General features: G+C 41.8%; 5 protein-coding genes and 1 pseudogene across 5 annotated transcripts; 5 read left to right on the top strand and 1 right to left on the bottom strand.

The window, feature by feature from the left end:
- The first annotated feature begins 3888 nt into the window (after positions 1-3888).
- LOC115679284 (uncharacterized) lies at positions 3889-5777 on the top strand. Its single transcript, XM_030602886.2, has 4 exons — positions 3889-4225; positions 4523-4633; positions 5072-5152; positions 5312-5777. Exons 1-4 carry the CDS (start codon positions 3968-3970, stop codon positions 5384-5386), a joined length of 525 nt encoding a protein of 174 aa, XP_030458746.1. The 5' UTR covers positions 3889-3967; the 3' UTR covers positions 5387-5777.
- Positions 5778-6198: 421 nt separating this feature from the next.
- LOC115679228 (beta-D-glucosyl crocetin beta-1,6-glucosyltransferase-like) lies at positions 6199-7284 on the bottom strand (annotated as a pseudogene).
- Positions 7285-8530: 1246 nt separating this feature from the next.
- On the top strand, positions 8531-10123 carry LOC115679038 (UPF0481 protein At3g47200-like). The gene has a single exon (XM_030602569.2). It carries the CDS (start codon positions 8576-8578, stop codon positions 9944-9946), a length of 1371 nt encoding a protein of 456 aa, XP_030458429.1. The 5' UTR covers positions 8531-8575; the 3' UTR covers positions 9947-10123.
- A 960-nt stretch (positions 10124-11083) lies between these two features.
- LOC115679113 (UPF0481 protein At3g47200-like) lies at positions 11084-12788 on the top strand. Its single transcript, XM_030602677.2, has one exon. It carries the CDS (start codon positions 11269-11271, stop codon positions 12628-12630), a length of 1362 nt encoding a protein of 453 aa, XP_030458537.1. The 5' UTR covers positions 11084-11268; the 3' UTR covers positions 12631-12788.
- A 4037-nt stretch (positions 12789-16825) lies between these two features.
- Positions 16826-22901, top strand: LOC115679111 (UPF0481 protein At3g47200-like). The gene is made up of 2 exons (XM_056309901.1): positions 16826-18246; positions 22533-22901. The coding sequence occupies exons 1-2, from the start codon at positions 17068-17070 to the stop codon at positions 22722-22724; spliced, it is 1371 nt and encodes a 456-aa protein (XP_056165876.1). The 5' UTR covers positions 16826-17067; the 3' UTR covers positions 22725-22901.
- Positions 22902-23448: 547 nt separating this feature from the next.
- On the top strand, positions 23449-25480 carry LOC130137769 (UPF0481 protein At3g47200-like). Its single transcript, XM_056309900.1, has one exon. It carries the CDS (start codon positions 24046-24048, stop codon positions 25399-25401), a length of 1356 nt encoding a protein of 451 aa, XP_056165875.1. The 5' UTR covers positions 23449-24045; the 3' UTR covers positions 25402-25480.
- The last annotated feature ends 250 nt before the right edge of the window (positions 25481-25730 follow it).

Genomic DNA, 25730 nt, shown 5'->3' with positions numbered 1-25730 from the left:
TTTCCTCTCCCTCCATTAGTCATTGCGCCTCGACGACGGCCAGTGACCGGCCCAAACGCCGGCCGACGAGGCTCGACCTCGCCAGATACCGACGAGGCTCGACCTCGCTAGATACCGACAGGCTCGAGCCTTGCTAGATACCAGTGAGGTCAAGCCTCGCGTGTGGCCGATCACCAACAATTGTCAGGACTCGGCCATCAGCGGAGGAAGAAGGAAAAAGAAAATAAAAATTATTTAACAATTTGAATTTTTTTGTGCCTGAGATAAAGTCATGAGATTGAAATCATTTTTTACATAAGTTCCAAATACTGGAAAACGTTTTTTTATCTCATATCACCAAATAAAGAAAAAACTATATATTTTCTTTAAAAATGATTTCCTAAAAAGTATTTTTTTTTATCATGAAATTTTCTCCAAAAGCAAACGCATTATTTTTTTTGGTCAAAAATAAAACTTTCCGTTACTTTAGGGGTTTGCCCCCATTTACAACTTAAAGGAGCGTTCAGGCAAACAAGATACCAGAGAGCTTGAGGAGGTCTATAGGCCCAGTTACAAGATACCCAGTTACAAGATAGGGCATTATATCTTTGGGCCTTAACTAACTAATTAGCAATTTGCCTCCCTATAACAATGGGCCGAATGGACTTCAGTTACTTGAGACAATAGAAACCTACATTGTGCAATTAGAGAGGCAACTTCCCACGAAGGCTCAAGTGCACACGAAAGAAAGCTTAACGAGTTGGAGCTGTGAGACTCATGTTGGGATTTATCTCGCACCGGTTGCGGAAGGAGCTGTTAGTCAGTTTATTAGTGTGGAAAAAAGTTTTATTGTTTGAGTTTGTTTTTGAGACGAGAGGTCCAATATCACTAAACACTGATATCAAAGCCAGAAATCTCTTTCAAAAATGAGCTCAAGGGTCTTTAAGGATTTCCAGAAGAGCTAGGGTTTCCGCCAGCAAAGCCCATGTTACTCTCACGTTTGCCTACTATAGAAATGGAAAAATTGACCAACATACCATTCGGCTCTCATCCAAATTATGAGCAATTTGACTCAGGCAAGTTGATTCGGACTTTGGCGCCACCGGTCATGCACACATCCGAATCATATTTGCAATTTGGCTCTGGTTGAGTAGATCAAAATGTCGCGACTGGTTGAGTAGACCACAAATCATGGCAGCAATTTCGTCCGGGCGAGACTTTTAGGACAAGAGATGGTCATCGGGCGAGCTCGGATCTTGGCCGGAAACCGAAGGCCAGGTCCGATATATGGCCTAAGTCTACATCGAAATGGTTGGTGAGCTTCGGCCCCAGGTAAAGTCGAGCCTCCTTTCCACATGACGTCCTTGCCCGAAACTACCCACTCTTCCTTCCGGCTTTTCGAGATTGGGCGGGCAGGCAGAGCGGAGGCCCCGTCGTCGAAAGTCAAGAATTTCGCTCGTTGAGATGTAAATCCCCAAGTGGTACATCCCGCACCTGTAGACTTCCGTCCCCTTTCAGTCTACAATAATCGATTTGCCCCCAACATCCACCCATTAATCAGGTCTATTTAGGACTATCAACGCTATCCCAATCTCGAAACCGAGTACTGCCCACCCCTTTCCATTGAATAACTCTACAAGGTCGAACTTCGTTGACCGTCCGCTTAGTGGTAGAACCAATTTGATATCATAGATGTTGAACTAGCCAATTTGATATCATGTGAGCTCTAGAGATTGAAGCGCGAGCTCCTTAGAAGAATTTGCTCTCTCTAGATCTGCTTGCTCGATCCGGCTTCGGGTGCTTGCTCTAGTCAGTCGAGAGTTCCGCAAGTCTCTGAGGCTTTTTTGATGCCACCACCTTCAGCAGTTGGCTTATTTGAAAGCGATTTTGCGATCAACCGGTTTTTCTTTTGCATCTCTTCTCTCCCGATCTAGAGCTAGATTTAAATTTGGGTGCTTCTGTATTCTGATCTAGATATAAATCTGGGATTTACGAGGCATTTTCCATGCTATTTCAACATTTTGGTGTGATTGTTATCTTTATAAGGTGATAGTGCCGGGACACCAAACCTAGGTGTGTTCCGCTGTGCTTTGATGTTACGGCAGGTTGTCTTTGTGGAAAGAGCGAGTAGGATGTATCAAATCGATTCATTTTTCAAATTTACTTGTTTTGTTGGATTTGCATTTTTATCTCGAAGTTATGTACCTTTTCTTTCATGCGAAATGAAAAATTTTCTTTCGATAAAAAAAAAAAAAGCTAGCCATGAGGGTCCACCGTATCAGGCCTTGCTTGCGGTGACTGGAACTGTTTGTTGGCTTCTCACGCAAGCAAAGAGCAGTAGACACTGAACACTGGTATTTCCACTTGATGCTGAAGCGTGAGCACAAGCATCAGGTGTTATTGAAGTATATAGCTTTTAGAATATATTATGCATTAAAGAAACAAAATCACATTAAATTCCCATCGATCACCTCATATCTATAGATTATAACGTGGCTAATCTAAGTATAACATAATAAAAAATAAAGTGGACAATCATGATCTCATCGCAAGACTATATTGCATGAAATAATTGAAAATTGAAGTGTATAACATTTGAGATGTGACCAATCTATACCATTATACAATGCAAGTAAGACCATCTATGTTTAAGGGATCGCAATTCTTTCTTATATCCTCAAAACATCTTCTCAAGTTAGTTACTTCACAAGTCTTCCTATCAATGAGAAGATGTGTGAATTAAAAATTGGATTACATTCTTTCACGTATTTCTATTTGAAAACTTGAATATTTTCTATCTTATAAACAAACTTATCCAATAAAAATTCAAATCTTTGAAACAATTTTTTTCTTTTCATAGGTATGCTTACAGTTTTTTCATATTGTGTCAATAGTTTCATTCCATCAAATAATCGTTCATACATTTAATAATTAGGCAATTTTGCAAGATCTTTTAAAATGCCAATTTTTTTTATATAAAGCAACATTCTATGTGGAAGAAATTATTTGTGTCTAATATGTTTAAAATTGCTATTCCATGTGTGAAGTTTGCTATATAGATTAATTGAGAAGTTACTAATTAATGATACTTCAAAAAAATCGTGGATGTTTACTGGTTCAATGGAGAACTTACTTGTTGATGATAGGTCAAAAATTACTTTTTATCATGGAAATTGCCATTAGGCACATACCAGACTGAAAAGATAGTCTTTTTAGTCTAGTTTATGAAAATTGGCCAATGTGCGCAATCATACTAGAAAATACATGATGCGAAGACACAAAAGATTGAGAGTGAAGATTACCAACTTGACACCCAATTAGTTACCATGGGATGAAGGCAAATCTCTCCTACTCTGGCTTCTCCTCCACGCCTGCTGTTGATGCTTGGTGCAGGGGAGCACTTGCTATCCAATCAAGTACGTGCCTTCAACCTTAAGCATTCACAGTCAACTGTAAATAGCTCAACACTGTTCCTTGTGAGGGACTTTAACCTGCAAAATCCCATATGAAGAAGGGATAGAAATAGACCCTTTTGATGGTGGGTGCTTGTAATAGCAATCTGATCAGAAAAAGGCTGTAGCTGTTAGTTGAATTTGCCAAGACACCAACTTAAGATAATGCCCATTTAACCAAAGAATGGCCCATCTTGATTTTGTTTTCCTCATGACAATAATAATCTAATATAGACAGCAGTGCAAGAAAATTCTAGTTGCCAACAAGAAAGGTGTCGCAAAAGTTTGATGTTTACAGTAGATATTGGTGGAACTACACGAGTAATTTGTGATGATTTTCATTTATTAGTTCCATACGTGTATTTTCAGGAAGATTTGGAATGTTGGTCACTTTACATCATTGTCATGTTCTGTTGCAGAGACTGTTGGTCTTTTATATATCCCAAGCTGGTGTGAGTTGTTACCCCCTTTAGAGAAGGAACAAAAGGAAAAAGAAGGTCATAATTTTCAAAAAGAGAGAATTCAAGAGAGGAAGGATGACACCGCAGCGACAAATACTTGAGCAGCAGCAGCACCAACAATTACAGATGCAAAGGGTGAGGAACTCAGGATTTCTCAGCTTCAATGAGAGCCCCGTCAAAGACGAGAACGACGAGATGTCAAGATCGGCTCTCGCTGCATTTAGGTCAAAGGAAGAGGAGATTGAGAGGAGGAAGGCAGAGGTCAAGGAAAAAGTGCAGAGTCAGTTGGGCCGTGTTGAGGAAGCGAGCAAGCGCTTGGCCGAGATTCTAGATGTAAGTTAACTTAAAGGAGTAGTAAAAAGAGGAGATTTTAAAATGTAGTTAAATGTCTCAAACACGGGAATGACAGTAAAAGATAAGTCTTTTGGTTGTATGCTGCATTAATCTGGAAAAAAAAAGCTGCCAATTGGATTGGCGGCCGGCAGTCTAACAGTCATGAAATAAAAGTGCTTTCAAAGTTTCAGTGTACAATGGCTTGATAGCATTGATTGAGACGAATCCGCTCAACTGGGATTCGAGAACTTAGTGCAAGGACATTACCTGATCCTCTGAATATGCAATATGTATCAGGAGCTGGAAGCTCTAACGGATCCAATGAGAAAGGAGGTCAGCATTGTGCGCAAGAAGATAGACATCGTTAACCGAGAATTAAAACCGTTGGGACTGAGCTGCCAGAAGAAGGTGGAGCTTATTTTCTCTTATATTTCCTTTTTTTTTTCTCTTCAATGTCCCCACTCTAGTGTTAAAGCACATAGACCTTTAATGTGAATTAAATTGATCCACTGGGTTCTGGTCCATATCCTTTCTGTATCATTCAATTTCAGCTCACGCTCCCCAAAAAAATAAAACAATAAAGACATTCAGCTCTTTCTAATTATCTCATCTCAGAAAATGCTTTCTGGCAATGGCTTATGTGGTGTTCCTTCAACGACAGTGTCTTGAATGCCGAGGAATATTGTGTATGAGACCTTCTCATGCTTGAAATTATTTTGGAACACAATGTAGTTTTAGTACAAACTCGTTGCCACTTGAAGAGATATGAATTCGCACTTTGCCCTCGAATTATTTCGGTGTGGTGAAATTTTTTATTGGACTCCCTGAAGCTTTCACGTGTCGCAGGAGAGAGAATACAGAGAAGTGTTAGAGGCATTCAATGAGAAGAGTAAAGAAAAGGCTCAGCTGGTTGCCAAACTGATGGAGGTAAAATCTCTTTTCATAAGAGCAATTGATTTTCTTTTTGATTCTTGTTAATCATTTCAAGGAAAATTTCCCATGTGGACTGTCTCTAATGCTTGCTCCCTGCTTATGGTTTCTTTGTCTTGCTCCAAATTTTCGTTTGCTGTGTCACCTGCTGATCAGCTGGTAGGCGAGAGTGAGAAATTGAGAATGAAGAAGCTGGAAGAGCTGAGCCAAAATATAGAATCCCTACGCTAGGCGTTCAAAAGAGGACATATTTCGACATGTTCCTAGTCTCAACTCTCAAGATCTCCCTTCCAGATCTTGCTATTTGTACACTGTCTAATTTGTTATCCGTAAAGAATACTATGCTTCACCTTAGGAAGAAAATAACATGGCGGGCTAGTAAGGCGCCCTTTCTGAGGGGAACTGTTTGAGTGTATGGAATGTATTCTGCTCCTTTTTAGCACATGACAGACTAGTATGTCGTTCATTTTTATTGTAGATGAAAAATATTCTGGTATATGGACCTATGCCAGTTGAATCTCCTTCTGGTTATAAGGAAAATTGGACAAAATGAACTGTCGATGAGAAACAAGAATAGGTGCTTGTGGTGTACCTAGTTCAGTAAAATCTTGGGTTTTGGCTATGTTTTACTTTTTTTGTTTGGTTGAAACGAGGGCTACGTTGTACTTTGGTGAAAAATTATTGCCTGCTTTGGTTGTAATGACCCTGGTAGGAGGCTAGGAGCCTAAGATGCATTGAACCAACCAGCAACTGGTTTACCTATCTATTTCTCATTCCAAGTTTGATTCACTCAAACTTCAACATCAGCCTGTGACTTTCACAAATACATGACAATCTCTATTTCTCCCATAAAAAAAAAAAAGAATCAAGGTGCAAAACAAAAGAGAAGAACCAGATCAACGTTGTCATTTTCAGTGTCATTTCAGTAAATGAACAAACACCAATTCGTAATATTCAAATTGCAGCATCAGCTTATGATTTTTTATTCGTACTCTCTACTCTTTCAAAACACATTTGATTTTTTTACTCAACCAACGGAGAAATTATACTCCAATAAGCTGCTTCAGCTTCTCAACCACATCATCTACCTCTTCTTTTTGCTTCTCTCTCATCCTCTTACCGAATTCTTGAGCATTTCTTTTGGCCTCCTTCCCTTTTTCCTCCACCATCACTTGTTGTATAACTCTTGCCACCTCCTCCCTCCATGCCCACACAGATCTCCACCATAAGCTTTGCATTCAGAGGCTGATCAAGGTGCATTGGCATGGCTATGATTGGCACTCCAAAAAGAATTGCCTCCAGTGTTGAGCGCCAACCACAGTGACTCACAAACCCACCTATGCTTGGATGTCCCAAAATCTTGGCCTGTGGGGCCCATCCTTCCACAACCAGGCCTCTGTCCCCAATCCTCTGTAGATCTTTGTGGTAGAGCCTCATCTATTGCAACTTCTTCTCCACCATGAAATTTGAGAACCCAGATAAAGCCCACATTGCTGAGCTCCAATCGATAAGCAATCTCCTCCCTCTCTTCTTCAGAAAGGAAATACTCACTCCCAAAAGAAACTAACACAACTGAAGAAAATTGTCTCTTATTAAGCCACTCCATGATCTTCTCTCCATCACCGTCCTTGTTAGCAGGTTCTCGAAGAAGAGGGCCAACAGTCACCACCTTCTCTTTCACTAATTCAGAGAGATGATCAACATACTTGCCTTCTGTGACTCTTGATGTTTTGATCAAGACTATGTTGGATGACCTCTCCATGGACTCCCAGAACCTCTCCTTGTTCTTGTTTCCATTGGCACTGGAGTTCATCAACTGGGTGATTCTATGGTTCTCAGACTCGGGCAAAGTCAGAGCCGAAAAGGGGCATTCATTGAAGGTGTGATGAATGGAGTGAGTCAAGAAAGAACAGGAGGCAGCCCCCATAGTAAGGAAAACCACAGCATTTATGTTCAGCTCACTAACTGCAACTGAGGCCCATGGAGATAATCAAAGATGACCAAGTCTGGCTTGAGGGATCTGAGGATGTCAAAGAAGGAAGACTTTGCAGAATCGAAGGCAGATTTGAGGGTGGACATGAGATGAGGAGGGAGGTCCTTGGTGGTGTGATAGTGAGGAGGAAGTTATGGAAAGTTGTCAAATGGAAGGTGAAGATCAATGAGTTGTATTGAAGAAACACAGTCTTGAGCAAGAAGGGTGTCTCTGAGAGGCTTTAGATTGATGGGTGTGGAGCAGAAGTATATGTGGAAGTCCCTGTGTGAGAGCTTCTTGGCTAACTCTAGGAAAGGTGAGATGTGACCATGAGCTAACCGTGGGAACATCAGAATACTAGGATTCTGTGATGTTGGTGCTCAGTTTTCTCTCCATTTGCTTAAGCTCTAATCCGTGTTTACTGATTAATTAGGAGAAAGATGGGAAGATGAACTTATTCGAAGATTATCAATATTTAACAGTACACCTGACCACAGCACATCTTGCTTTGGGGGACTCGTAAAAAAGCCTTCTGTTTTTGTCAGTTTCTAGTTAACTTTTCTCGTTGCAAAGAGTCCGAATCACGATTGCCTTCTATCACTAATAAACTAATAACACAAGATGTGGTAATACCGTAATGAATGGTCTAGATTAAATCATTAAATATATTTATCAAATAACTTAGTGATATCAGGGAATGGTTCCACCAAAAACCAAAGACAAATCCCACCTTCGATTTTATTTGCAGCGAATCATGTTAATTTCGAGTTTCGCATTTTAATTTTTACTGTCTTGCAGATGTTCTATGATTTCTCCTCAATTGGGTGCTCTAGATATTAACTTCCTAATAAATAATGTTAATTTGTAGGTTTCATATCTCAGAGAGGATCTTAGTCTTGCTCTACATTTGTCATTTCAGAAGGGATATTTAAAAAAATGGTTTGGTACCCTCAATTCTCGACCTAGTGATACAGTTGCAATCAGATGAAAAGAGTGCATTAAGTATTAAAATCATAGCATTATGCTGATGTGATATCTGGTCTTGGATGAAGCGACCCCAGTGGACTAATATAAAGCAGACAGAAACTTCATTGAAATGCATTGGAAGAATGACCGGAAGTGTTAAAACATCTTCGTTTCTTTCTTCTTTTGGGCCCATCACAAGATGGAGGGAAAAAAAAGGATCAAATGAAGTTGACTAGGCATCAGTCTTCGCCAACTAGATTCAACAAATGACAAGGGAAGTTCGCTGCTCAGTTCCAGTACAATGGTCACGAATGGCCCTTCCAATTGTAAAGAAATTGCCACGAACCCAAAAGACCAATAATTTTGTGGGATCCGTTTCCTCCAAGTCGTCTATATAATCAGAAACAGAGGAAGGTCTGAAGCCTCATCCAAGAGCGTGCCATTAGAGGCCACCGAAACAGCATAATAACATCCAATCCTCGATGTCGAGAGAAATGAATCACCGCATTAACCAGAGTGCCCAGAGCGGAAGCCAGCCGCACCATGCCATTGACATCGGCAATCTGCTACCGAAATTGAAGAGGAAGACCCAAGAGATGCCGAAACAGTTGAGCCAAACTGCGGGCAGGAACTCCTGTTGCATCTTCAGGGTCCCTCGGAGTCTGGCCAAGATCAATGAGAAAGCCTATCAGCCCCACATACTCTCCATTGGCCCGTACCACCATGGCAACAAGGAGTTCAGCATGATCGAGGAGCACAAGGGTCAATTCCTCCATGACCTCCTCGCCCGGATAGAGGAAAGAGGTGTTGGGTTCGTGGACTTGGTCAGGGCCATTGCACCGATGGAGGATGAGATCCGCGAGAGCTACTCGGAAACCTTGGACGTCGATAGCCAAGACCTCATTCAAATGATGATACTCGACGGTTGCTTCATCGTTGAGCTCTTCTGCAAAGTCGGGAAGTTGGTTCCCCTGCATTCTGACGACCCGCTATTGAGCATACCTTGGATGCTGCCTTTCCTGACGCGTGACCTCCTTGCACTCGAGAATCAAATCCCGTTTTTCGTCCTCGAGCCCATATTCACATTGGTCATGGGATTGAGCGACAACAACGATTACTCTTTGGCCGAGCTTGCGCTGAAATTCTTCAACCGCATGGATGACAGGCCGACCAAAGTCCTAAAGAAGTATTACAAGAAGGAAGGGAAGCATTTGCTCGACCTGTTCCGGTTGAGCTATATCCCGGAGGCTCAAGAAACATCCAGGCAGCCGAGCAAGTTCCTCCGCCTGATTCAGCCGGCGAAGAAGCTCGGCGTGGCCGGAGTCAAGTTCAAGCCGAGGAATTCTTCCAGCTTCTTGGATATCAAATTCAGGAACATCAACGGCACCCTAGAAATCCCGGTCCTCAAACTCGATGACTTCCTGAGTTCTCTCTTGCTCAACTTCGTTGCGTTTGAGCAGTGCTACCACCACTGCACGAAGCACATCACGACCTACGCTACTTTCATGGGACGCCTCATGAACACGCCGGCCGACGCCGGGTTCCTCAGCGACCGCAAGATCGTGGAGAACTACTTTGGCGGAGACGAGGAAGTGGCTCGCTTCTTCAGTATCATTGGGAAAGATGTGGTATTCGATATCGAAAGGAGCTATCTGTCTGAGGTTTTCGAGGACGTGAACCGGTACTACCAAAATGGTTGGCACGTCCGATGGGCCGGCTTCAAGCACATGTACTTCAACACCCCATGGTCCTTCATGTCGGCCTTGGCGGCACTCATTCTCCTGATACTCACCATGGTTCAGTCCTTCGTTGCTGTCTATGCATATTTCTATCCTCCTGCCAACAAGAATTAGCAGAAGTCTGGGTTTGCCATCTTCAGGAATTGGTCGAGGTTGAGCTGCAGATTAAAACTTGAGCTGCAAATCTTGTAGAATCTGTTGGGTGTTATGTTATTGAAGGTTCAAATGGTTCTTGACCACTTGTGTTGAATCAGCCCATGTAAATGCAGCGACATATAATTATTAGCTCTACATCTTCTCTCTCTGTTTCCATCACTATGAGCGCGAGCAGATGGACCGGTCCCACGATTCTGCAGTTCTGCTGTGGACAAAAACCAGTACGTTTTCTGTACTGTTGAAATTTAGAAACCCTTCACCAAAAGTCCAAACTCTTGATATCAAACACCCTTTGGAAAAGTTTTTTGACTGGTAGCTTTACCAATACTTTTCAAAAGATATCAATAATTATTAAATATTTTATACTATTAACAATTTTAATAATTCACTAAAATACATTTATGTAGCAGCTCTACCATTGTCATGATTTTGCATAAGCTCGGACCAGCGGAGAAGCCAAATTTGTGTCGATTACCGGCCAAAAACTTTGACACTACCCACAAGAGAAAAAACGAAAAAAAAAACAAAAACTAGCGTAATATGCCTAATCTCCGCAATACCATTGCAACCTCGTTGAAATTCTAGGCACTAAGACGAACGGCGTTCGTTTTCTTGATGATGCGATTCGTGACAGATGGCCCGGTTCACTACAAGAAACAATGCTTAATTTTGAAAGCACGATGGTCGTTTTATTAATGACATGGTTCGCAGTTATCAAGATTTGCCATTGTGACGTCTTCGAATGATTTTCAGCGGAAAGTTCATTGAAATGGGCTCGAAATAATGATGACCCATCATCGAGCACTAGGCAGCTTCATGCGAATTTGAAAGGAAAAGAAAGGGCGATTCAAAAAGCTGACTCGGTCCAAGAAGTCCATGTGCAGATGGAGCTCAATGATCAATTTCGGCAACCTGTCCGAGCTGTGACCCGTGAAAAAGAAGCTGCGAGGAATCCAATATTGCCGTAATCAACATCCATGTTGGCCCCATTCCCTCACCGTGTACCACCGTTCGATTAACATCGCTCGCTTACCTAGCCAACAAGGAAAACCAAGTCTTTGTCTTCCTAATTGACTGCCCAATAGAAAAAACAAGAGATCAACTCTTTTTATACTATAATTTCTAGGCTGCTGGTGAATTGTCTCTTCTGGGTGCTATGGTCTCCTCTCTAATGGTCCTGGAACAAAAGAGAAGCCAAAGCTTCCTCATCTGCGAGATGGAACTTTTAGCTTTGAATCTACCCCAGAATCGCAGATAGTTTTTTTGGCAATTAAGCACAGATGTCCACAGAATCAAACTCCCGCGGCAACCACAGCGCAGAGAACGGAAGCTCCGTTCACCATGTCGTCCAAATCGACGCGAGTTTCTTATCAGAAGTGGAAGGGAAAATGGAGGAATTGCCGAGGCTCTTGAACAGGTCGGCGGGAAGAGATTCTTGCTGCATCTTCAGAGTCCCTCAGAGCCTGTCGGAGATCAATGAAAGGGCCTACCAGCCTCATATCGTCTCCATCGGTCCCTTCCACCATGGGGAGCCGCAGTTCCAGATGATCCAGGAGCACAAATGGCGGTTCCTGAGTGATCTCCTATTGCGGGCGGAGAGCAAGAGAGTTGTGCTCAAGGACTTCTTCGAGGCGGTCGCTCCGATGGAGGAGCCTATCCGGAAGAGCTATTCGGAGACCTTGGAATTCGATGGCCAGGACCTTATCCGGATGATGGTGCTCGATGGTTGCTTCATCATCGAGCTGTTCTGCAAAGTTGGGAGGATAGTCCCGGCCGATCTCGACGACCCTTTATTCACAATGGCTTGGGTTTTGCCTTTCTTAATGAGGGATCTCCTCCGGCTCGAGAACCAAATTCCTTATTTCGTTCTGCAGAAGTTATTTGATCTGTCTGTTGGATCCGGAAATGATGACCCCTCCTTGGCCAAGCTTGCCTTGGGGTTCTTCAACTACATGGTGCAGAGACCGTTACATGTGTTGGTGAAGTACTACGAGAAAAAAGGCGTGCATTTGCTTGATTTGTTCCTCATGAGCTATATCCCCGATTGCGAGGAGGAAGTAAGGAGGCCAAGCAGATTCCTTCACCTGATTCAGTGTGCAAAGAAGCTCAATCAAGCCGGAGTCCGGTTCAAGCCGAGGAAGACTCACAGCATCTTGGACATCAAATTCAAAAATGGCGTCCTCGAGATTCCAGTCTTGACTATGGACGACTTCTGGAGTTCTTTGTTCCTCAATTTTGTTGCTTTTGAGCAGTGCTATCGCCATTCCACCAAGTACGTCACAACCTACGCTACTCTTATGGGGTGTCTCATTAATACGCCCGCTGATGCTGGGTTCCTCCGCGACCACAAGATCATCGAGAATTATTTTGGGACAGACAAGGAAGTTGCCCGTTTCTTCAATAATGTTGGGAAAGATGTGGTGTTTGATATTCACAGGAGCTATTTGTCCAAGGTCTTTGAGGAAGTGAACGAGTATTATCAGAATGATTGGCATGTCCGATGGGCTGGGTTCAGGCACAAGTACTTCGACACTCCATGGTCCTTCATGTCAGCTGTTGCAGCTACGGTGCTTCTGCTGCTTACCATGATTCAGGCTTTCTATGCAGTTTTTGCATATCAAAATCCTCCCAAAAATCATTAGTGATGTTTGCTATACAAAATGCAATACCACACTTGAAATTTGTAGATCAGAATATCAAAGCTCAGATGTGATTATGAAATTTGTCGTGAGTTCGGATTTATGTCTGACCACTTGTAAGAAACCATATCATAAATGACTCTAACTCGCTAGCTGTCCAACGAATTTGTGCAGCGAGAGTAAAGTCGTGGCTCTAAACACAACAATCTTTTGTCAGTGATCAACCAAGATAAATCGTCAGCTCTCCAACGGGGTCTTTCTAGTTCTATGCAAAGCCTAAATCAAATCTAATGTTTCCGATTCACAAGAAAAAGAAAGAATAAGAGAGCGAAATTCAACACAACCCATCTGAATTAGGCTGTGATTTCATCAACAGGCTGAATGGAGGGAGCTCAGCAATTGCCAAAAGCCAAGGTAAAATCTGCACCTTCTCTTCTTGCAAGAGGAAAGTGCGAAGGACAGAGCCATCCATCGTTGACCATCCATGTTGTCATCTTGAATGATTCTCCAATCGTGGTAGACTTCTCCCCACTTACGTTTCCAGTCAAAAGGAAAAAAGTAGTTCTTATACAGCGTTAGACCCATGTAGATGGACATGCTTTTAAACCCTACAATGAAGTTACTGACCCCTAAGATATTGAAAATTTTGGTTCTTTCTAATAATTTGACAGGCCTGGAAAAGTAGTCACTTCTGCTATAACCATGATAAGTGATTCTCATATGATTTTAACAAGCTTCAATAAACCATGATGAATACCAGCTCCAAGCATTAATAATTAGAGACTATATCTTCTCTGCAGTACACCGTGAAGCTGTAGAATTCAACCTCAGAACTAATCGCTCGATATATCAAAATTCACATAACTCGAGAGCGTAGCTCTAGTTAAGATTCCTCATAATAAAGTGATGATGCAAGATCCATGTACAGCTGAAAGTACATCCCACGGAAGGACACGAAGAATAAGCGTAACAATAGGCATCCAAATAGGTATAGAAGGAAAAAGACAATCAATGTTCGAATGACCACTCTTTCTATTACAGAAAAGCTAGCAAAGAAAAGATCTACCATTGGATGGATTAATTAATTGGTGATAAGAAGGCATCGAACATTTTTTTTTTGCGCTTGAACAGGAAGCTGCTCCTTGGGATCTATAACCGTACCTTCCGATACATTAACCTTGAAATGCTTTTTCACATCAGCAAAGCAACTTTTTGGGTCGGCAGTTGCCCACCGAGGTCAGACAGATTCAGTAAGTGGCTGCTTCATCTACAAGTCAACCATGATTAACATGTCATAAATTCTGGAAAGGGAGATGAAGAAGAAGACTGCCAACATGCTTCCAATGATGGAGGAACTTCTGGCTGGAAACAGCCAACAAAAGGGTATTGAAATGGGTCAGACTGTGACGGCCAACAGATAGGAGTGTCGAAAGCTAATATGACTATCCGAAATAGGTAGAATAGGTACATAAGTTCGCACCTCGGAGACAAATTGCAATCACGATTTGAACGGCCAGGGGAGAATTCAAGCACTTGGTAATAATTAAGTTCAAAGCAGTGTGTAGTGGTGGAAGACATTCTGCAGGGAATCGAGTCATCATCAGGCTCGTCGAGGAACTGCAGAGAGAGTTTGTTCTTTTCTTCGAATGGGACTGAGGTCTGTGAAACCAGAAACATGTGTTTGGAAACGGTTGTCAAAAATGTAATAAATGGGCCCAGCCCAAGGCCCATAAATCCCAATGAGTCGGATTAACTCCGTTTCACAGCGCCTGACAAGGTTTTCAATCATTTATTAATCTTTTCGGGGGATTTTTCGGAATTAAGCTATAAAAATTTTCAATTAGGAATCGTTAAGACGTGAAGTTTTATGGAAATGATAGTTTAGGGTGTTATGGATCCGTGAGATTTTATAGAAGTCGATTTCGAGTTGCGAATTGATCAAAACGAATTTTGAAAATTTTGCACGCAAACAATGCGTAGTGGACAACATTGAATGTCCGCCATGAGCGAGTTTCTTTGTTAGCATGTAGGAGTTGTTTTGTTGCCGAATAAGTTATAGTTTAGTGGAGTAGTAGTTAAGATATCTTGTTACTTGATTTTTGATATGGTTTTCTGCTTAATTAATAGGATTTCGAGTTCGTTGGCTTGAGATAACCTTCGTGGTTTGATTTAAACTTTTCCTGATGAGTGGTTCGATGAATTTGTAAACTCATGTTTTGAAAATATAGGGGATTCCACATATTATGAGTTATAGTATGTTTGTTGTATAAAACATTGATCGAGTATTTACTATTTTTTGATTATTTGTGAATGTTTGAGAAACGATGCAAGGTGTTGCGAAATGTTATACTTATTGATTTGTAAACCTAGTTTATGAAATGAATTTTGAAATGGTTTGAGAAAAACCATATGAAATGTATTTTATTTAATTTGTGAAAGATTATATGTTTTGATCTATGAAACTAATTTATGAGAAGGATTTTGGATTTGATTTGATTTGTAATTTATTCGAGAATGGTTTAGTGTTTGATTTTTAGTATCACTATGTTTTGAACCCATTAATGGGTTTGTGGGTATGCATATTATTATCAAGATATCCTTGTGAGCCGAGCCATCATCAATATAAGTGGAAATCTAGTCAAAGGGAATATTAGTCATCTTTGTCACGGGCGTTAAACGTGACCATAGTTAGATATTGAGCACTATACTAATCAATGGATTTTGAGCGCTAGACAATTGATATGTGATTTGATTAGATTGATCAATAGACTAGTCATTGATATTTGCTTTGATATTATCGATCAAATGAGTATTTACTATATGATTATAGTTATGTCAAGTGATACAACTCATTTTGATTTTGTAAACATGTTATATACTAGACTTGAGATAAATGAAATGTGGTATTATTTTATAAATATGCAAAATGGATGCTCGATCCGGTTAGAAGAGATTTGTACTACTTACGAAGCTGTGTTGCTCATACCATAAATCATACATCTTTTTCAATTAGCGGCAAGTAGAACAAGAGATCTATCGACATGAATTTTTAGTAGTTGGGATTTGGGTATTGTTTGAGACAGTATACATGTCTAACGATAGTTGTTAGGTTTAACTAAGTTATGAGATGTATACATTCATTGTGTGCATTATGGAAACCTTGATTTGAAATCAACTTACTATTTTATAAATATATGGATGCATATATATTTTGATAGTTGGTTTACGTTACTATTCTTATTCACACGATCCAAGAACATTCATAATATTGGCTCGTTTCGATTTCGCAACTCAACTCTCACTAAAGCTATACTAGATGGTGAGTAAGCCAAAGCGCCAGGCTATACCGTGTTGTGTGCTAACAAAATAGAAAGTCTTCGGTACAACTCTTCTTTACTCCGTTCATGCCTCTCCTGACAAAATCAAGGCCAAATAGTGTAGTGCATCTCTCTCTATCTTGAAAGCCTGCCCTACATATAGGAATTTCTATCTCTACTGCCTAATTAACCCGAAGACTCTACTTTATGGTGATTGCTTCAGGTAGGATCCGATCCCATTTTAGCAGCAAAACTCCTCAGAAATCCTTGCTCATATATTGGCAATATATTGCACCGTCTGACGAAACGTGCTTGGACTGATGAGACGTGTCGGTTTGTTCGAAGAAACGGTAGAAAAAGCCGGATAATGGCCATCAAAATCAAAAAATAAAATAGCGTAAATATTAAATGCACATCCCTCCAAACTCCAGAGGCAGTGTGATTTCTGGATATTTAGTTACTAGTACTTGCACTCCAATTTTTTTACTTTTACAGTCGACAAGGACCTCATTTCCATAATACATGTCGAGTTCGATTCCTTTCTTGGCATTTTCATCGCGGAATATTATAAGGATCACTGATTTCCTCAATGACAAAGTTTACTATTATCAAAATTCACCGTTGAATCATCCAATCTTCGCATATAATAAGTAGGGTTCGAACGATTTTCCGCCGAAAGTTCGTCGAAACGAGCTGGAAACGACGGTGACCCATATCAAGCACTAGGCGACTTCATGCGAATTTGAAAGGAAAAGGAAGGGAAATTCAGAAGGCCGGTACAACAAAGTCTACGTGCAAGTGGAGCTCAATGCCCGAGCTGTGATCTGTGAAAACGAAGCTGCGAGGAACCCAACAATGCCATAATCACCTTACATGTTGGCCCCATTCCTTCACCGTGTACCGTGTATGGCTTTCTTCAACGAGTCCAGAAACTTTAGTCTTCGTCTCCCTAATTGACTGCCAAAAAAAAAAATACAAAGATTAGTCTTTCTCTACTATTATTTCCAGGTAGTATGGCCTACTCTTTACTGGGCAGAAACAAAAGAGAGGCCAAAGCCAAAGCTTCCTCATCCCCAAGATTGAATCTACCCAAAATAGGATAGTTTTTGGCAATTAAGCTCAGATGTCCAGAGCTTCAAACTCCCGCAGCAACCACTGCACAGAGAATGGAAGCTTCGTGCATCATGTCGTCCATATCGACCCGAGTTTCTTATCAGAATTGGAAGGGACAATGCAAGAATTGCCAAGGCTCTTAAACAGTTCAGCAGGAAGAGATTCTTGTTGCATCTTCAGAGTCCCTCAGAGCCTATCTGAGATCAATGAGAAGGCCTACCGGCCTCATATCGTCTCCATCGGTCCCTTCCACCATGGGAAGCCGCAGTACCAGATGATCCAGGAGCACAAAAGGCGGTTCCTGAGCGATCTCCTATTGCAGGCGGAGAGCAGGAGAGTTGTGCTCAAGGACTTATTCGAGGCGGTAGCTCCAATGGAGGAGAAGATCCGGGAGAGCTATTCGGAGACCTTGGAATTCAATGGCCAGGACCTTATCTGGATGATGGTGCTCGATGGTTGCTTCATTATCGAGCTGTTCTGCAAAGTAGGAAGGATAGTCCCGGCCGATCCCAACGACCCTTTAGTCACTATGGCTTGGATTTTGCCGTCTTTAATGAGGGATCTCCTCCGGCTCGAGAACCAAATTCCTTACTTTGTTCTGCAGAAGTTATTTGATCTGTCTGTTGGATCCGAAAATGGTGGCCCCTCCTTGGCCAAGCTTGCCTTGGGGTTCTTCAACTACATGGTGCAAAGACCGGTCCCCGCGTTGGAGAAGTACTACGATAAAGAAGGAAAGCATTTGCTTGACTTGTTCCGCATGAGCTATATGCCCAAGGACCCCGATTGCCAGGAGGAAGTAAGGTCGCTGAGATTCCTTCACCTGATTCAATCTGCGAAGAAGCTCGATCAAGCCGGAGTCAAGTTCAGGCCAAGGAAGACTCACAGCATCTTGGACATCAAATTCAGAAATGGCATCCTCGAGATTCCTGTCTTGACTATTGACGACTTCTGGAGCTCTTTGTTCCTCAATTTTGTTGCTTTTGAGCAGTGCTATTGCCATTCCACCAAGCACATCACAACCTATGTAACTTTTATGGGGTGTCTTATTAATACGCCTGCTGATGCTGGGTTCCTCGGCGACCACAAGATTGTTGAGAATTATTTTGGGACGGACAAGGAAGTTGCCCGTTTCTTCAATAATGTCGGGAAAGATGTGGTGTTTGACATTCACAGGAGCTATTTGTCCAAGGTCTTTGTGGAAGTGAATAAGTTTTATCAGAATGATTGGCATGTCCGATTGGCTGGGTTCAAGCACACATACTTCAGCACTCCATGGTCCTTCATGTCGGCCGTGGCAGCTGTGATGCTTCTGCTGCTTACCATGATTCAGTCTTTCTATGCAGTTTATCAATATCACAATCCAAAAAAAAGTCATTAGTGATGTTTGTTATACAAAATGCAATACTGTATTTAAAGAAGCAATTTGCAGCGCAGAATATCGAAGCTCAGTTGTGATTATGATATTTGTTGCAAGTTCGGATTCATGTTTGACCACTTGTGCTAGTGAGAATAAAGTTGTGGCTCTAAATGCGATGATCTTTTTATCAGTGATCAACCAAGATAGACCGTCAGCTCTCCAACCGTGTCTTTCCGGTTCTATGCTAAGCCTCCTTCAAATGTAATGTTTCCAATTCGCAAGAATAAAGAATAAGAGGGCGAAATTCAACATAGCCAATCTGAAGTAGGCAGTGATTTCATCAACTGGCCGAATAGAGCAAGCTTAGCTATTGCCAAAAGCCAAGGTAAAATCTGCACCTTCTCTTCTTGAAAGAGGAAAGTGCGAAGAACAGAGCCGTCCATCGTCGACCATCCATGCTGTTATGTTGAATGATTCCCCAATCGTTGTAGAGTTCTCCCCCTTATGTATTCACTTAGAAGAAAAAAAGTAGTTCTTAAACAGCATTCGACCCATAAAGATGGACATGCTTTTATTACGTGCATTGAAATTACTAATCTCTAAATCATTGAAAATTTGGTTCTGCCTAACAACTTAACAGGCCCTGAAATGTAGTCACTTCAGCTACAACCATATTAAGTGATTCTCATCTGATATTGACATATTCCATCAAATGGCTATATCCAGCTCCAAGCATTAATAGTTCGAGTCTATATCTTCTACGCAGTTCACCGTGAAACTATAGAATTCAGCCTCAGAACAGGAATCGTTCTACATATCAAATTCACATAACTCAAGAGAGGGTACCTCTAAGTAAGATTCCTATATATAAGCGACGATGTGAGATCTATGTACAGCTGAAAGCGCGTTACACGGAAGGACACGAAGAAAGCACAACAATTGGCATTCAAATAGGTATGGAACGAAAAAGACGCTCAAGTTTCAAATAACCATTCTATACACACAAGCTAGTAAAGAGAAGATCTGTCATGTGATGAATTAATTGGTGAAAAGAAGGTGGCCCCTGGACAAATTTCAAAAGAATAGCCACCGGACCCGTGCTTGTCAAATCATAGCTAATAGAGACTTGCGCTTGAACAAGAAATTGCTCACTGGGATTTCTATAATCTTACATTCCAATACGTTAAACAATAGAAGACGGCCGAACAACTTTTTAAGTCAGCAGTTGCCACCAAGGTCAAACGGATTTTTTTTTTGGTCAAAGGTTAAACAGATTCAGTGAGTGGCTTCTACATCTACAATTCAACAATCATTAACATGTCATGAAAATGGAAAGGGAAATGAAGAAGAAGGTTGCCAAGATGCTTTCCGAAAATGGAGAAACTTGTGCCTAGAAATGGCCAACCAAAGGGTATTGAAATGGTAAACCTTGACAGTGGACAAATAGGAGAGTCGAAAGCTAATGTGATTATACCTGAAATAGGCATATGAATTCGTGCTTCAGAGACGAATTGCAATAACGATTTGAATGGTCATGGGAGAATTCAAGCACTTGGAGATAATCAAGTTCCGAGATGGTGTAGCAGCGGAAGACAATTGAAGGGAATGGAAAAGCTGGTTTTGGGAATAGATGCTGTCAAGTCTTTCGAGAGGCTAGTCCTGCTCATTCTTAATGCTTTTTCTTGCCCCCCAGCAGAGTCACTACTTTCCATTGATCTATAGTGGCGTGTTTGTGCGCTTGTTTATGCTCAACCTTTGGCTGTTGCTTTATCTGCCATAAGCAATGCAGCTTCATAGGAAGCGCGACTTAATTTCTCCTTTTCAATCAGTTTTACTTAATTCTTTTGCATAGAGGCTAGATCAGCTATCAGGTGAATAAAGCGCTCATTTGATCCTGAATATCCCTTTCTGAAGATCCTATCTGCCATAACATAATTTTCTTCTGAAGATGAACAGGAGAAAAGAAGCAGCCTACGCCTTTATCCAAAATAATGAGAGATCGTTATAAAGTGATTGTCCAGTTGCAAAATGCAAATACCTCCATTTCTAGAGGGAACCCAAATGGAAGTCGAAAACCTTCTCCTCGTGGTCCAATAGCTATCTCGTTACAATCTCAATGCCAAGTACATTTAATCGAAGTTTCATGGTGGTAACTTGCATCTGAAAGTTGGAGGTCTTTCGGTCAGTGAAATCAGTGTAGAAAAGAACTCAAGAACTTAATCTCATCAATTGATTTAGTATCTGAGAATGGGCGCTACTTTTGCCACTCAGACACCATGCCCATGGTGTTACAGCAGACCTTCAAAAATATGCTCAGGTTTATATATCTTTATATAGAAACGCCAATTCTTACAGGGGGCTGTTCTATGGAAACTCACCATGAGATGCAATTCATCAGAAAACAAAAATTGGACAATTGATTATGATCTGCTTGCCCGACAGTCAGTGTTTGTGCCATGCTCTCAGCAACTATTAAGAACAGAGCGAACAAAAAGAAGCAATAAAACCACTCATACTCGGTACTCAATACTTGTAATCCTTCACATGGAGACTCTCCGAAGCACCTTCGGCCAAACTGTACTGTCAGCGCAAATAACTTCAACCGAAACCCGTTGCGCCGCCTTCTCAACATGCAATTCACACTTCCGACGGAATGTGTATGTCAAAATGAAATATCAACACCGAGAAATCAAACGATCCTGATGGCCGAATTGGACCTGTAAAATCATAAGACGATAATTATAAGCATATCTAATGCAGGAACAAGGCTCACGACAAAAGACCAGTACTTCAAGAAAAAATGTTTCAATCGAACACGAACTGGAAGGAAAAAAGATAAACAATCGCTTAATCAAGGATAGCCAAGGCTGCCCAATTTCTTTTTCGATATGCGAGGCGTCAACACAAAGATAAAGATTCTACAGCAGTACTACCAGGGCCGCACCGCAATCCAGGACGCCACGGATCAAACCAAACCAATCCGTTTTCCGACGAAAACCTCGAACAGAGCCAAACCGAATCGTTCCATCAGCGAACCCAACCCAACAAAGTACTTATTCCCACCCACACAATCTTCTCATTTCTGAGCATACTGTGACGCACATCGAAATCTATTGGGGAAAACAGATTTATTGCGCCTCAACCCTTCCTGTCCAGCATTTTACTGACCATCCAAGATTAAGGAATGGTTTAGCCAGTTTGAGTACAGACACAAATGAAGGCGTTTCGCGTCCTAGATAGCACTCAATGAAATCTTTTCCCATTGTTTATTTTGATAACTATTCTTATTCTGCTTCATGGAATCCACGATGCATGGCCCGGTAGTCGCTGGTTGGCAACTTGGCAAAGTTTAAAGGGTGGGTAGGTTTTTTCTGCTATTTCTTTTGACAAGCTGTTTGAAAGACACAAGCAATGATCATGGGTATAATCAGAATCTAGAAAGAATCTCTTCCAAAGGATGAGCATATTGTCTGCATTCTACTTGTTTTGTTAAATTTCCAACAAATTTTCCGCATTCTACTTGTTCATTTCTAGCATTGTATCAAAGCACATGTCAATAATTTAAAATTTCCCGTCTGTTGTGTTGTTCGTTATCATTTCCCAGGTTATCTCATTGACGTGATTACGTCCACATTCTGTTGTGTGTAAGGGATCGGTTCTACGCATGGGTAGTGTTAAGTTATACGTTATATATACATAGCTAGGCATGTTTCCTAACATCTTAAGCTTTTAAAAAATGCATTTGTTTAACATGCAGCAATCAAATTAAACAGCATGACCAATCAGCCAACCCTATGTTCTTGTTTGGTTCTTTCTTCTAGTAATTGTGGATTGTCTGGAAGACTTTCAGACAAGGATTATAAGCCTCTCATAAAATCATCGAATTACAGCAAGATTACAAGTATCGAGTACCGAGTATCACCACTGCACGAAGCACATCACGACCTACGCTACGTACTTTCATGGGACGCCTCATGAACACGCCGGCCGACGCCGGGTTCCTCAGCGACCGCAAGATCGTCGAGAACTACTTCGGCGGGGACGAGCAAGTGGCTCGCTTCTTCAGTATCATCGGGAAAGATGTGGTATTCGATATCGAAAGGAGCTATCTGTCCGAGGTTTTCGAGGACGTGAACCGGTACTACCAAAATGGTTGGCACGTCCGATGGGCCGGCTTCAAGCACACGTACTTCAACACCCCATGGTCCTTCATGTCGGCCTTGGCGGCACTCATACTCCTGATACTCACCATAGTTCAGTCCTTCGTTACTGTCTATGCATATTTCTATCCTCCTGCCAACCAGAATTAGCAGAAGTCTGGGTTTGCCATCTTCAGGAATTGGTCGAGGTTGAGCTGCAGATTAAAACTTGAGCTGCAAATCTTGTAGAATCCGTTGGGTGTTATGTTATTGAAGGTTCAAATGGTTCTTGACCACTTGTGTACAATCAGCCCATGTAAATGCAGCAACATATAATTATTAGCTCTACATCTTCTCTCTGTTTCCATGACTATGAGCGCGAGCAGATGGACCGGTCCCACGATTCTGCAGTTCTGCTGTGGACAAAAACCAGTACGCTTTCTGTACTGTTGAAATTTAGATACCCTTTCCCAAAAGTCCAAACTCTTGATATCAAATACCCTTTAAACAAGTTTTATGACTGGTAGCTTTACCAATACTTTTCAAAAGATATCAATAATTATTGAATATTTTATACTATTAACAATTTTAATAATTCACTACAATACATTTATGTAGCAGCTTTACCAGTGTCATGATTTTGCATAAGCTCGGACCAGCGGAGAAGCCAAATTTGTGTCGATTGCCTGGCCAAAGACTTTGACACTACCCACACGAGAAAAAAAAAAAACAAAAACAAAAACTAGCGTAATATGCCTAATCTCCGCAATACCATTGCAACCTCGTCGAAATTCTAGGCACTAACACGAACGGCGTTCGTTTTCTTGATGATGCGATTCGTGACAGATGGCCCAGTTCACTACAAAAAACAATGCTTAATTTTGAAGGCACGATGGTCGTTTTATCAATGACATGGTTCGCGGTTATCAAGATTTGCCATTGTGACATCTTCGAATGATTTTCAGCGGAAAGTTCATTGAAATGGGCTCGAAATAATGATGACCCATCATCGAGCACTAGGCAGCTTCATGCGAATTTGAAAGGAAAAGAAAGGGCGATTCAAAAAGCTGACTCGGTCCAAGAAGTCCATGTGCAGATGGAGCTCAATGATCAATTTCGGCAACCTGTCCGAGCTGTAACCCGTGAAAAAGAAGCTGCGAGGAATCCAATAATGCCGTAATCAACATCCATGTTGGCCCCATTCCCTCACCGTGTACCACCGTTCGATTAACATCGCTCGCTTACCTAGCCAACAAGGAAAACCAAGTCTTCGTCTTCCTAATTGACTGCCCAATAGAAAAAACAAGAGATCAAGTCTTTTTATACTATAATTTCTAGGCTGCTGGTGAATTGTCTCTTCTGGGTGCTATGGTCTCCTCTCTAATGGTCCTGGAACAAAAGAGAAGCCAAAGCTTCCTCATCTGCGAGATGGAACTTTTAGCTTTGAATCTACCCCAGAATAGCAGATAGTTTTTTTGGGAATTAAGCACAGATGTCCACAGAATCAAACTCCCACGGCAACCACAGCGCAGAGAACGGAAGCTCCATTCACCATGCCGTCCAAATCGATGCGAGTTTCTTATCAGAAGTGGAAGGGAAAATGCAGGAATTGCCGAGGCTCTTGAGCAGGTCGGCAGGAAGAGATTCTTGCTGCATCTTCAGAGTCCCTCAGAGCCTATCGGAGATCAATGAAAAGGCCTACCAGCCTCATATCGTCTCCATCGGTCCCTTCCACCATGGGGAGCCGGACTTCCAGATGATCCAGGAGCACAAATGGCGGTTCCTGAGCGATCTCCTATTGCGGGCAAAGAGCAAGGGAGTTGTGCTCGAGGACTTCTTCAAGGCAGTAGCTCGGATGGAGGAGCGCATCCGGAAGAGCTATTCGAAGACCTTGGAATTCGATGGCCAGGACCTCATCCGGATGATGGTGCTCGATGGTTGCTTCATCATCGAGCTGTTCTGCAAAGTCGAGAGGATAGTCCCGGCCGATCACGAAGACCCTTTATTCACTATGGCTTGGGTTTTGCCTTTCTTAATGAGGGATCTCCTCCGCCTCGAGAACCAAATTCCTTATTTCGTTCTGCAGGAGTTATTTGATCTGTCTGTTGGATCCGGAAGCCACTCCTTGGCCAAGCTTGCCTTGGGGTTCTTCAACTACATGGTGCAGAGACCGTTACATGTGTTGAAGAAGTACTACGATAAAGAAGGCATGCATTTACTTGATTTGTTCCGCATGAGCTATATCCCCGATTGCCAGGAGGAAGAAAGGAGGCCAAGCAGATTCCTTCGCCGGATTCGGTGTGCAAAGAAGCTCAATCAAGCCGGAGTCCGGTTCAAGCCGAGGAAGACTCGCAGCATCTTGGACATCAAATTCAAAAATGGCGTCCTCGAGATCCCAGTCTTGACTATTGACGACTTCTGGAGCTCTTTGTTCCTCAATTTTGTTGCTTTTGAGCAGTGCTATAGCCATTCCACCAAGTACATCACAACCTATGCTACTCTTATGGGGTGTCTCATCAATACACCTGCTGATGCTGGGTTCCTCGACGACCACAAGATCATCGAGAATTATTTTGGGACAGATGTGGAAGTTGCCCGTTTCTTCAATAATGTTGGGAAAGATGTTGTGTTTGATATTCGCAGGAGCTATTTGTCGAAGGTCTTTGAGGAGGTGAACGAGTATTATCAGAATGAATGGCATGTCCGATGGGCTGGGTTCAGGCACACATACTTCAACACTCCATGGTCCTTCGTGTCAGCTGCTGCAGCTGTGGTGCTTCTGCTGCTTACCATGATTCAGTCTTTCTATGCAATTTATGCATATCAAAATCCTCCCAAAAATCATTAGTGATGTTTGCTATACAAAATGCAATACCGCACTTGAAATTTGTAGATCAGAATATCAAAGCTCAGATGTGATTATGAAATTTGTTCTTGGGTTCGGATTTATGTCTGACCACTTGTAAGAAACCATATCATAAATGACTCTAACTCGCTAGCTGTCCAACGAATTTGTGCAGCGAGAATAAAGTCGTGGCTCTAAACGCAGCAATCTTTTGTCAGTGATCATCCAAGATAAATCGTCAGCTCTCCAACGGGGTCTTTCTAGTCCTATGCAAAGCCTAAATCAAATCTAATGTTTCCGATTCACAAGAAAAAGAAAGAATAAGAGAGCGA

This window comes from Syzygium oleosum, unplaced genomic scaffold, assembly GCF_021117445.2.
Source record: "Syzygium oleosum isolate NSW1041296 unplaced genomic scaffold, Sole_v2.1 Sole_v2.03, whole genome shotgun sequence".
Classification (NCBI taxonomy): domain Eukaryota; kingdom Viridiplantae; phylum Streptophyta; class Magnoliopsida; order Myrtales; family Myrtaceae; genus Syzygium; species Syzygium oleosum.
The sequence above is the reverse complement of the archived record's forward strand: the minus strand, read 5'-3'. Positions and strand labels throughout refer to the sequence as shown.